The sequence below is a fragment of the Manacus candei genome, unplaced genomic scaffold, assembly GCF_025592945.1.
Source record: "Manacus candei isolate 608988 ecotype Guabito, Panama unplaced genomic scaffold, ASM2559294v1 h1tg000015l, whole genome shotgun sequence".
NCBI lineage: Eukaryota > Metazoa > Chordata > Aves > Passeriformes > Pipridae > Manacus > Manacus candei.
The window spans coordinates 18,388,630-18,401,444 of NW_026138063.1; the positions used below are offsets into that span (position 1 = coordinate 18,388,630).

Consider the following 12,815-nt stretch of genomic DNA (forward strand, 5'->3'; position numbering starts at 1 on the left):
CTTGGATTGGTTCAGAGGGCCTTTAAAACATGTTTGCTCCTCGAGGCATTACTGGGTTTGGAACTCGTTTCTCCTGAACAGATTCTTCCTTTAATGTCCAAGTAGTTGAGGTCCTGGCTATGACTTGGTCTGCTAGTTTGTTTTTGTTTCTCTGTTTGTTTGTTTGCCTTTAATGGAAGAAGTGCAGATTGTTTGCTGTGAAGCTCAGTTGTTCCTTTTAATACAGATATATACTTTTCTTCCCCTTTTCCTCTCTGCAGTGGGAGGAAGTAAGCATTATGGATGAGAAGAACACTCCGATCCGCACCTATCAAGTCTGCAATGTGATGGAGCCCAGTCAGAATAATTGGCTACGAACTGACTGGATTCCCCGTGAGGGGGCTCAAAGGGTATATATTGAAATCAAGTTCACACTCAGAGACTGCAACAGCCTGCCGGGCGTCATGGGAACTTGCAAAGAGACTTTCAACCTTTATTACTACGAATCAAACAATGATAAGGAGCGTTTTATTCGAGAGAGCCAGTTTGCCAAGATCGATACCATTGCTGCTGACGAGAGCTTCACCCAGGTGGACATTGGAGACAGGATCATGAAGCTGAATACAGAGATACGGGATGTAGGACCACTCAGCAAGAAAGGGTTTTATTTGGCTTTTCAGGATGTCGGTGCCTGCATTGCTTTGGTCTCTGTTCGTGTCTTCTATAAGAAGTGCCCGTTGACAGTTCGGAACCTGGCACAGTTTCCAGACACCATTACTGGGGCTGATACATCCTCTCTGGTGGAGGTTCGTGGCTCCTGTGTCAACAACTCAGAAGAGAAGGATGTGCCAAAAATGTACTGTGGGGCAGATGGCGAATGGCTGGTGCCCATTGGCAACTGTCTGTGCAATGCTGGCTATGAAGAACGCAATGGTGAATGCCAAGGTAGGATGAGCCATATTGTACTCTTCATTAGGGCTTAGTTGAATGCATAATTGAATCAGAGATGAGAGTAAATGGAGTAAAGCCAGTAATTAACAGCCACATGGGATTTGGTGGGACAGAGGGGTTTAATGAAGAAGTCCAATAGCTCCAGGTGGCAAGGCTAAGAATTACATAATGTAAAACAAATGATAGTGCCATAATAGGCAGAAGGTGAAACACATTTTCTAGCAGGTGCCTAAATTTTATTTGGCTCATGATAGTCACTGAAATGTGAATGACTACATAACAGTGCAGTTGAGCTACCGTTGTTTGAAGAGACAAATCTTTCAAATGAACTTTGTTAAGCACAGGAAATTCTGGCAAAGTCTCCTTTGGATAATGCAGTGGGTTAAGAACCAGTCTGGGAGGCAGGGACAGGAGTTTTAGCTGGATTACTTTCCTGCTTTGGGAAGTGGAAGTCTTTGGTGTTTTACTTGTCGCAAATTTTTAGCACTAAATACCCTTTGATATTTGACACTGCTGCCTTTGTTAAATATTTTCATTTCTCAGAGAGTCTCTATTGTCAGTTAAATAATAGAGGTGCTAGGATACTCTTAGAAATGCTAGAAGTCTCCACCCCACCCTCCCACACACACACACACACACACACAGACAGACCATCCTGTGTGCTGCAGAATTGGGGATTAAAGTCTGTATAAAAGACAGATTCTCCTAAAAGAAAAAACCTCGATACCTATATTCTCGACACCTCCCTTTTCTGGAAAAAGAAGTTGTAAAAGATTAGGGAAGGAGAGAAGGGAGTTTATAAATAAAATATCTTTAGCCTCTGCTTCTAAACTCTTGCTCATGTAAGCATAAATTAAGATCAGACTTAAATGGATTCTTGCACAGGTCAGTGAGCTTAATTTTGCCTGGTGCTGAATTGAAGGTGCTCAGCTCCTTAGGGGATTTGGAACCATGTTTTTAGAAAAGGTTTTTTGGAGCCAATTGCCTTACATCTTCTTGGTGTGCTTTTCATGAGGTCATTTTTTTGATCTTGAGGCTAAGCACAAGTTAGCGAGGCAAGTAACTGACAGCTCTTGGGCTGGACTCCTAAGAGAATGGTGTCTTTTGAATGTCTTACTTGATTTCTTTTGAACACTAATCTACAGTCAATATGAAGTTCAGCAATATGTGTTGAAATTAAGCTTTGTTAGGAAAGAAGCACTAAGTGTAAACTTCAGCCTTAATTTCTAGAGCTTTTGCTGTATGACAAAAGCTTAGGTATGATATAGTGGCAATAAAATTGGTGTGGGCTGTACAGAGAACTGAAAGATGAGCAGCACAATGACAGGGCATCCTCTATGGGGTAAATTAGTCAGGTTTTTTCTTTTCTTTTTCTTTTTTTTTTAATATTTGGTTTCTTTTTTTAATCCAGTGAGATGGAAACTTGAAAACCTGTTTATTGTGAGATGTGTGAACCTGTGGCTGTGGTACTGACTGGGTGATGTGAGGAGAGCCCTCGGTGGCTGTGGGGATACTGTTACTCTCTTAATAGCTCAATAACTTCTGGGCAAAGCTCAGACACATTTACAGCCTGGCTTCTGAGAGGAGGAAGTGAATGGAGGAGCACATCTTGGTTTATTGCACAGGGATTATTCTGCTTTCTCCTAAAGGCCTATTAGGTCAGCACTGGGTCACTCTGATTGACACAGATCTACCATTTTTCAGCGTCAGTGGCCCAGACGTGATGAGCTAATTGCCTAACAAATCCTGTGTTGTTGAGGGGAAATCTCTTGAGGTTTTACTGGTGGGCAGTGATTATACTGACATGCATTTTGAATTTATTTTTGTAGTGTTGGACTAGACCTTAGAGATGAATGTCAGCTTACCTAACGGGTCTCAGCTGCACCTGAGCAAGTTTGGGCTTAGGAACCCCCATTTTCTGTTTCCCAGTTAACAGGAAGATCAGGTGATGCCATACTGACAAAGGCAATAGGAACATTCTGTCTCTTGGGCTCTCCAGAGTGAAGTTGGCCTGTGCTAGTCACTTTGAGAGTATTCGAGCCAGCACATAATTTGAAAGCGCTAAACCCATTTCATCAGTGGTTATTTGTGGTTTCCTTTTCTCACACTTGCCATTCTCCAGCCAGAACAGTTTACTGGGAAGTTCCTCTTGGTGAATTCATGAAGCTCACTGGAACTGTGCAGCTCCTCTCTGGTTTCCAGTGAGGCTGTTAAAGCAGTTTGGCCTTTGACATCATTGAATGAGGTTTCCCCTTTTCTTTCCCCTCTTAACTTCATCGTTTAGCAAATGTTCTGCTCTGACAGGTTTTTGGAAGGGAGGAGGAGGAGGATGAAGTGAGGAGGATTCCTGTGGTTTTGGTACAGAGGACTGGGGGCAGGGGGAGAGAGTTTGAGTTTGGGAAAGTCTTTAAAAGGGTGCTGGTCTGGGACTGGAGCTGGTGAGCAGGTTCCACCTCAATTGTTTTTCGGTAGGTTGGCTGTGGCAGAACAAATACAAGGAAAGGTCAGAGGTTGTCCGTTTCCTCATCCATCTTCCCTTGTGTTCTTAGGGTCAGAGTTAGGGTTGATTAAGATCTTAAATGTTTGACAAAAGCTCAGTGGGCAGAAATAGTTCAGGCCACTTGCACTTGTTGGGAGATCCACAGTTGATGTTGGAATTCCGTGTCTTCTCCTGAGACCTGCTCCCTGCCATACAGTGCTGGGGCAGGCCAGCTGGCACTTGGATTGTCCTGTGAGCTGCTTCAAGTTCACTCAATCTCCTGATTTTTAAATAATGCATTTTCCTTGAGATGCTTTTGCTTAATTTCTGATGTGTGTGTGGGAAGCATAATGGAAAGCCACTTCACATCTAAAGTTATTCCTGTAGTGGGAGTTAATGACTTTATGACCTTGAATGGGATTTTTAAAAAATTGTGTCGGTGGTATGGAGGTGTTTGAATATGATGACAAAAAACTGTCCTTCCTCTGACTGCTATTTTTTTTCTCCAGCTGATTTTATTGATGATGATTGTCTTACTGAACATACATAAGTGCATGTGTATGCACATATGCAAAAACCCAGGGCAGGAAGGAAAAGGAGATAAGTATTTAATCCATATTTATTTGGGAAGCTTCAAAGCTGTGTCATGGCAGTGGTTCTACAAAATCGGTCCTGATCAGTAGAAATATTAGGTGAGCACTGATTCTTTACTTGCAGATGCTGTGAACCTAATGCAAAAAAAAATAATTCCAGTTTGCTGGGGTTTTTTTTGTTGTTTTAATTTTCTGTTACTGTTTATTCTCCCTCAAATGTTCTGTGTTAATGGCTGTCCACTTAGGAGAGCATAAATGTGGAATATTGTTGATGGAACATGACTATCCCAACTAGTGTCACATCTCAAGGCTAAGGCAATTAGTGCTTTAGGGCAAAACTGAGACATAAAGTAATTTTCAACTTCTCTTGTACTCATCATTGTTATGTAAATTGTTTTGTTACACATTAATATAATGTGGTTTGGATTTAGTTACGATTTCCTTATGATAAAACACGTATCTTTCTTACTCAAAGGAGGGGGGTGGAAACAAGCAGGAAGGGAGAAAAGACAGATTAAAGAAGCAATAGACTGTAGCCATCTGTGATGATTTTGATGCTGTGAAATTACAAATCTCAATTTTAGACCTGCCATTTAGTATAAATATGTGAGACAGTTGAGATTTTTACTGTGATACTGTAAAGGTTATGAGAGCCAACAGCTTTGTCTTCATCTACACTTGCTTTTTCTGAGTTGTGAATTGGCCAATTGGCAGAAAATCTAGTGTCATTTAAAATATGGCTCAGTCCTGGTTTCATATCACTGCTGTTTTTAGAATTTTCCTTCGAACTTTGATAAGAGCATCCCTAAGAAGTAATAATTTGAATGATAAGATTCTTTTTATCTCAGAGGCTTTGAAGAGTGGCTGTGATCATTGAAAGCAGCAGTTCAGTTTACATCAGAAGGGTGCAGTCTAATTATATGTTTTTCTGTGATAAGATTTTTGGATGGTGGGTTTTGTAGGGGTGGGGAAGTAAAATAATTTGTGTGTACTTTCCCATTTTAGTCATAGATAACTTTTTTTGTCAGAATAGCACTGATGTACAGTCTGGCTGCACAAAAGGGTAATCAGAAGGGTGACTAAGACTGTGCAGATTTGAGGTTTCAGAAGGATTTTTTTTCAGGTTGATTATTTTTGGCAGAGGGAAAAAAAATGCATAGACTCAACATGTTATGTTTTAAAAGGAGCTGAGAAGACTGAAGCTACCAGGCGGGGCCTGGGAGCGATACTGAAACACAGTCTGTCTGAACCAAATTTAGTTGGTTCTCTTCTCTGCTGATTTGGTTATGTTATGTTCTCATGTAGCTCAATAGACCTTCCAAGGGTTCCTCCCTCTGTGAATTTATTTATTTATTTATTTTTTTGTACCACCTGGTGCATTTCAGAATCTCCATTTAAATGTCACTGCAGGCTCTCTATTGCTTTTCTTCTGCCTGGCCTCCTCAGAAGTCAAGCTGCAGTTGTCCCTTCATGTGTTGCTTGGAGAAGGGCTGGGATTGCTTCCTTCTGAATTCCTGACAAAATTTCTGCTAGTACACAGGGGAGCAATATCTGGTCCTTATTCTGTGTATTACTGGTAAAAAGCACGATCCTCAGAATGAAAGCCAGATGAGCTGTTGTGGTGGTATGAATTTCATGGTAGGTCCGCGTAGTCTTTTGTGGGACTTACAGCCCATCTTCTGGTTTTTGTCTGTGTTCTTAGAGGGGAAAAAAAAAAAAGGCAGAACAACACTTTCCAGACAGCTCATCTTGTGTGCGATGAGTTTGGTATTTAGATCTTGGCTGGGTAAGGGTTATTATCTGTCTAATAATATGCTCCACTGAGCTTGGTCTTTATTGCGCCTGTGAGAAGTGATTAAAGAAATGCTCAGCATACACTAAGGTCTTTTGAGACTGCATTAAAAAGCCCCCCAAACTTGTGAGATAAATATCTTATCTGGTTTCGTTCCATTATGCCACATCCTTTTCAAATATTGCAGGGAGCAGGTGAGGTCACACAGTTTTGTGAATCAGAGACAATTAACACTCCCATGACTAAATGGCCATTTTATGAATATTCAGAGCCTGCTTCACCTCCCTGGGAAGCAAACCCTTCTCCTTCCTCCTGCTAGAGACTAGGGAGGCTCTCCCTGTGAATGGGGATTGGCAGCTGTCGCCAGCTTTGCCTTTTGCATGCAGCAAATTCCTCATTTACATCTTTTGTATACACCCTCATGCAAAGTAGCACACCCATTTCCCCACTTCACAAAGGAGATAAGAGCTTCCTTTGGAAAAGCCAGCCAAAATCTCCTTCTGTTTATGCAGAGCTCAAAGATTTGGATTTTATGCAAATGGATTCTGGTTTTATTTTTTTTTTAATCTCTTTGTTTAAGAGATAGTGTAATATTTGCACAGTGTGCTCCTCATGTCTTGAAGTCTCCTCTTGACTATGGCTGACTGTCACTCTTGCCCCAAACCGCAGCTTCAAGCCAGCCTGTGGGAGAGTGCTGTGCTCCAAAACCCTGGCCTTCTCTGCAGAATGATGGCTGGGGTATAGAAGTGCTGCTTCTTGTGCCTGGTGGGGCTGCAGGTTCTTGTGTGTCATCTCCTCTGTATGTTCTCCATCACAAAGCCCTTCTATAGCTGCATCCTCAGCTGGGGGATGACCAGGTTCAGGAGGTGGGATCCCTTCTGTGCACACACATGCATAAAAAAGCATTACACTTTCTCTGGACACTTTTTCTGCTTTGTACCAAGGACCTGCTCAGGCCTGGTCTAGTGCCCTTCCCTTTGCTCTGCAGGCTGCAGAAGTGGCCTTGGCCCACGGTTATAGTGTGGTGAAAAGGGGCTCCCAGCACTTGGGTAAGTAAACATGCAGAAATGCTCTGCTGTCTTTATTTATTGAAAGAAAATAATCTGTGAGAAAAGTTCTGCTTTCTTAAGCCTCATGATTATACGAGAACCCATATTTTATTTTATTTTTGGTTTTAGTGGCTTTCTTTTCTTTTTAACTTTGCTTTATTTCAACTTTACTTAAAATTGCCTTTGGCTTGAAATAAAGCTGAGGCTCATTAAATGCTCCCAAAACACAGGCTTGTTCAGAATGGATTTGTTGAAAGGTTTATTGATATAAGTTAGAACACATGCTGCATGAATGTACTGTATTTCTTTAAAGTACTGGTTTTCATTTTGTGTCTTTATAAATCAGTGGTATGAAATTGGGACCCCAATCGTGTTGGGGCTACATCCTATAAGAAACCAGAAGGAAAAACATAGTTTGTGGGGAGTTTTCGTTTTTGTTGGATGTCCAATTAGTGTTTAACTTGAAGGTAATTTCACAGGGGTAGTAAACTGCGCAGTGTGAAACCTGGTGGCATAATTAAATGGAGGAAAGGCTCTTTAAAATAACAAAGGAACGTGCAAAAACTTTGCTTTTGTCCTAATAGTCACCCAGAAGGGGAGGTCATGCTGTTTAAAGTACAATATGGATGGGCTATTAAGGTTTGGAGGAAAAAAGGAGGGGGGGGGGAAAAAAGCTATGCTGTACAGTTGGTATTTGCTTTGGCTCATTTAGTCATGGATGCCTAGAAAACACTCCATTTGCTGGTTTGCTTTTTATTTTTTCCTTAGATGGGTGGGTTTCAATCTCACTGTTATTAATCTATACAAACTCAGTGAAAGAGGTGTGCTGGGAAAACAGGCCTTGGATTCACTGGGGGCATGGTGCTGCATGGCTCAGCAGCCTGAGCAAAGGTGGGGTCCTGGGCAGGAGGAAGAGGAGGAGGGATGCTCTTGTGCTGCAGCACCTGGAGGAGGGAAGACTAGGGAACCTTCCCAGAGCCATGCAGGATGTCTGTGGTTGAGATAAGACCAGAGGGAAGACTGACTCTAGTGTCCTGTGTCCCCTCCTCACTCGTCAAAAGCAATTGGTCACCTTTCTCTAATGAGGGACCCATCATATGTGCTGGAGCTCCCTGAAACATTATTTGAACTAAGGAGATCAATAACTATTGCTTCTGCTTGTATATGTGAATGCTTTGTACAGCCATACTACAAAGCTGCAGTACAGTGTCTTAATTACCCAGATAATCCTGTTTGCTTGTATTTTTAAACTATGGAGCGCTGGGTAATTATTCAATTCTTAATAGAAGGCAAATGGCAATGTAAACAATAATTAGGATGTTAGACTAATGTGCTTCAAAGCAAATTGGATTTTTTTTCATACTGTTCAGCATGAAGTCCCATAAAGCTGACAATTTAGTGGCAAGGAAGCAAGTTCCATTTTGCTCATATTTTCTAGTGTTATCTCTTCATGCCTTGTTTCTGTGAATGAGTTTGCTCTGATGCTGCTGTGTGCTCCAGAACCAATGTCAGGTTGACAGTCAGCTCTCCCCATTTGCCTACTCTCTCCTGCAGCTTTTTTGTCCCCTGCAGCCAGGGGTTAGAGGTCAGCAGCATCCCGAATTCCTTCCTGTGCCAGGGCAGGTGGGTATGGAGGGATGCGGCTGGTGCTGCTGGTGTAGCTGGCACTGGGCTCGATGGGCTGTCGCTTTCTCAGGTCAGGGTCCACAGGAGAAGGACTAGACTGAGCTTGGTAACTTAAGCTCTTGCTGCATCTGGGTTCAGGTCTTCTGCCTGCCAAGCAAGGCTGACTTTAGCCTTGGAAATAAAGACATACTTGGAGGGAAATTCAAGTTTTCGTCTCTTTACACTTTGAAAGCAGGGTAATATGCTGGTGGGTCAGAGCTACTACTCATTATCTCCCTTAGCTTGGAGAACACTCCTGGTTTTCACAGCTTACCTCAGGTTTTACTGGGAGCATGATAGGAGCCACAAACACAGATGTGAAACACTGAATTGATTTCTGTTCTATCTGCACAACTTGTGTATGTGACATATTTCAGTGCTTCCACAGACCAGTAATTAAATCCTGCCATTGTATCAATTCCTCACATTGTATTTAGCCAGTGATTGAAAACTGTGTGTTGGTAGCAAAGGCGTTAGTCAATAATGCTGCTGCTTTCTGAAATACTTTAATAATGTCTCTGTCACACTGAGGGTTTTGTCTGGCCTTCATGGTGTGTTCTCAGCGGTTGAAGGGATTGAACAACTGCCTTTATTTTCCCCATTATCAATGCTAAGAAAGGCCAAAATGTGTTCCAGTGTTGATGCTGAATTACAGAAATTGAATTACAGAAATTTAATTTTAACTACATTTTATTCTTCTGTGAAGTGTGTGTGTGTGTGGTAATCAATGGAACACTTCAAGATATTATGGCTGAATTTTTTCGATACTAATACAGGCTATCTTTATATTAATAAAGTGTGCACTTAGAGGGTGTGGATTTTCTTATTTTAAATCTCAGAGGCTTTTTGCCAGGCCACATTTTAATAGCCCTAATTAACAAGTCTGTCTTTCCATACATCAAACATTTCTGTCTGGAGAGCTGAAAAATACCAACCAGAGCTGCTGTGAACTTGGGGCTTGAATTCATTTGTTTTCGGTTTTAAGTGTTTTCTGCTGTTGAAAAAGACATCGCTGCTTTGAAAACAGTTTCCTTTTGAAGTGTCCAGCCTAGCAATGACTGAAGCAGCCAATGGGCAAATTAGCATGTTAAAAGGACCGGATCAATACCTTCCCCTCGCCTCTTCTCTGCTGGGGCTGGGCAACCCTTGCTGGGGTCTGGCCAGCTGCACCCCTGCATTTCCGGGGAGCCATCAATAGTGGCATGGGTTGTGTCAAGCTGAGACTGGTTGATCCAGTGCCCAGGCTCTTTCAAGGATGGCAATTTGAAAATGGATTTGAGGGAATTGATAGCTTTGGAAAGATCAGACAGCTTGTGTAATTATAAACAGGATTAGAAGGAAAGTGTAGGGAGAAATAGGAGATCAGTTGTAGGGCAAAAGTTGGCTGAACTCCTTCTGATGCTGGAGTACTCGGTTTTGTTGTACTTAGCTGGTGTGTGTAGAAGATTTCTTTGGGCTTTTTAAAGAGACAAGTAAACACAAATTAAAAAGAAGGTGTGTGGGCAGTCCCTACTGTTTCACACCTTGGGGGCAGTGGCTGCTGGATAAGTATAGCAGGAGATGCTTAGATACAGCTGTGTTTGCCAACAAACTGAAGAAGATGGATCTGACTTCCCCATGTGTGGTCTGCAGCCCCAGCCTGGGTGCCTGCACACCTGCAGCAGCACCTTCCAGGAGCACCAGGTGGGATGCTCTCTCTTGTCCTTGGCTTTCTGGTTGCCAAACTCCTGCTCCCTGATGCTGGCCTCCCTGGGGCCTTGGGGCAGTTCTCAGTGTTTGTGCCCTGGTGGGAGAGATGGCCCCTGCTTGTGGGACTGGGAGTCGGGGGAAGCATTGAAGGTTCCTCCTGTGGCCGTTGGTGTTAAAATAATGAACAAATGATTGCAGTAATCAAGATGGCTGTGGAGCTGTTCTGAAATGGAGACTTTCTTGGGCGGCTTCCTGCGGTCTCACACACCAGAGACGTGAGAAGATAACAGAGTTCTGTTGCTGTTTCTTTTTAGTGGCTTTGGTGTTTGCATCTTGCACATCTGCCAGCCTTCCCTTAATCTCTGAAGTCCCGTAACACAGTTATTAGGTTGACACATTTTGTCCACTTGTAATTAGTTCTTGGATTTCCTCATTTATTTTTGTGGTGATCAGTAGTGTCCAGGGTAGAGCTAATAAGACAGCTGAAATCAGGACCAGGTCCCTATGTGCACTCCACCTGCTCATTAATCAAGGACTCTGCAGTTAATGAGAGTAATTTCCAGGTAATATTTAATCTCAGAGTAGCAATAGTTACACTTAATGTGAAGGAACTTTTTTTGAGGTTTGTTGCTGAAGTCATTCCCGTGGCACGTTAGAAACTGTGCTGTGCTACTCCCAGATGTACTTCTGTCAGGCTACCCAAATTTGGACTACTTCCAAAAATTCATACAAGATGAAAATACTGGATCCAATACTTTAGGCTGGACATGACAGTTCAGTGGGTGCTGAGTACAACACACATGCATACAGACGTGGCTGATAATGTACACAGTTTTGTAATGCTTTGAGGTTCAAAGGCCTGTCTGTGTGGGGAGGAAAGTTGAAAGCAATCAACTAAAGGAGTGAAGTCAGTGAGCATAACTTAAGGTACATCACTAATTACCCACAAGACTGTTTCCATCCTTTTTTGCTGAATCTACCCATGTGCAGATCCTTTATCCATTTAGTTGATTCACCTTAAAGTTCTCAGTGGCTCTTTGAAGACACGCTCTCAGTGCCCAGTTTCAGTATGCCCAGAATTAATGTTCTTGGTAACCTTGAATTCAACACACCCAATAGCTTGGGAAAGTGAGCTCAAAGAGTTGTGGGCACTGTGAAAGGATGTGTTTATAGTTTTAGGATTCTTTAATTTGTGAGAGAAGAGAACAAAATCCACCTACAGTCACCCGCAGCAGAAGGGGAAGGAGCGTGACTGCTGGAATTTCAAAGAGGGCAGCTGGCTCCAGAGAGGGGAGGAGATCTTGTCCACTGTGAAAGAGCAGCACCGGCTGTGATTGAGGCTGGTGGAGGGGCACCATGGGGCTGATCCAGCACTGCAGGGAACTGCCCTTGTCTTAACAGGAGCGGTGCACTCCCAAGGGTAGTATTTGGCCTTATTATCTCATCTCCTTCCCATTAGTCTGCACTGGGACGGTGACTGTGCAGAGCTAGTCCTTTTAGTTCAAGATGAACTGTGATTGGAGTATGAGAGTGTGCAGGAGATCTCCTCTCTGTCTTTCTTGTTTGGTTGGACGTTGGTTTGTCTGTCTATGCAGTTAGACAACCATGTTGCTCTAACTTGTGCTGAGTGTTCAGCTGCTGCCAGTTCACTGTGGGGATGCTGGGGGGCAGGAGCTCTGCCCACTGTATTGCTCTGCTTCTTTAAAGGTCACCACTAACTCCTCTTTCCTGTGGTTGTGTGCTTAGCTAGCCTTCTGCAGCAATCATGCTAATTTGACCTCTCCATACACCTGTATTAAAGTTTGAGTTAAAAATGTACTGTAGCAAAGGAGAGACATTTTTCCGTGGGATTGTTGAGCTCTTTGAGAATGCCGAATGACAGAGTTAACTCTTGTGCAAACATTGCCTTGTATTTGACTTTGTAGTTTGCCCTTTGAAATACAAACATATTTGTGTCAATCAGCAAGTCTCCCTTCCGGAGTTTTCGTTGACCCTGTGGAAAGAAATGTGACTGTGCAATTATTAAAGGTGAGGCCGTCGCTTTAACAAATGCTGAGTAATTGCTATTCCCTCCTCTCTGTGCCTCTGCCATAAATGACGGTGAACTGCCCTTCAGCCTGGCTAAATAACAAGGAAGATATTTGTTTGGAAGGAATAATACTTCAGAAATTTGCAATGTGTCAGAAGTATTGTGTCACAGGGACTTGTGGGTAGGGCAAAGAAAAAAAGTTGTCTGTCTCAGTTTAGAGTGCAAGAAGCTTATTTGAGCTTTAAAATGCAATTAGGTCAAATACTATACCTGTGTCACTCAGAGTTAGTAGGGGTTGTCAGAGTATAGAGGAGGGCAGAATTTGCCCATTATAAAACAATCTGAAATGAATATGAAGATTCTCTGACAACTTACCTACAGTTCTTTATGATTAAAGGGATGAAAGCTCCTCCTTTCCCCTGCCATAGTGTTGGCAGGAATCAGAAAAAGGCTCTTAATATTGCCCAGGAGTTTTTCCACAGTCTAGAGACCTAGACCTGATTGATGCCACTGTTCTCACTGATTTTGTGCAGGGAAGTTGTAAGCCATGTAATGAGGCTATGGATGAGTCGTGCTAACGAAAAAGAAA

General features: G+C 42.6%; 1 protein-coding gene across 1 annotated transcript in view; it reads left to right on the forward strand.

Moving 5' to 3' along the window:
- EPHA4 (EPH receptor A4) overlaps positions 1-12,815 on the forward strand; it is a 106,719-nt gene that overhangs the window by 5,271 nt on the left and 88,633 nt on the right. Inside the window, exon 3 of the mRNA XM_051781422.1 lies at positions 261-924. Coding sequence (XP_051637382.1) covers positions 261-924 — 664 coding nt within the window. The remainder of the gene's footprint in view (positions 1-260; positions 925-12,815) is intronic.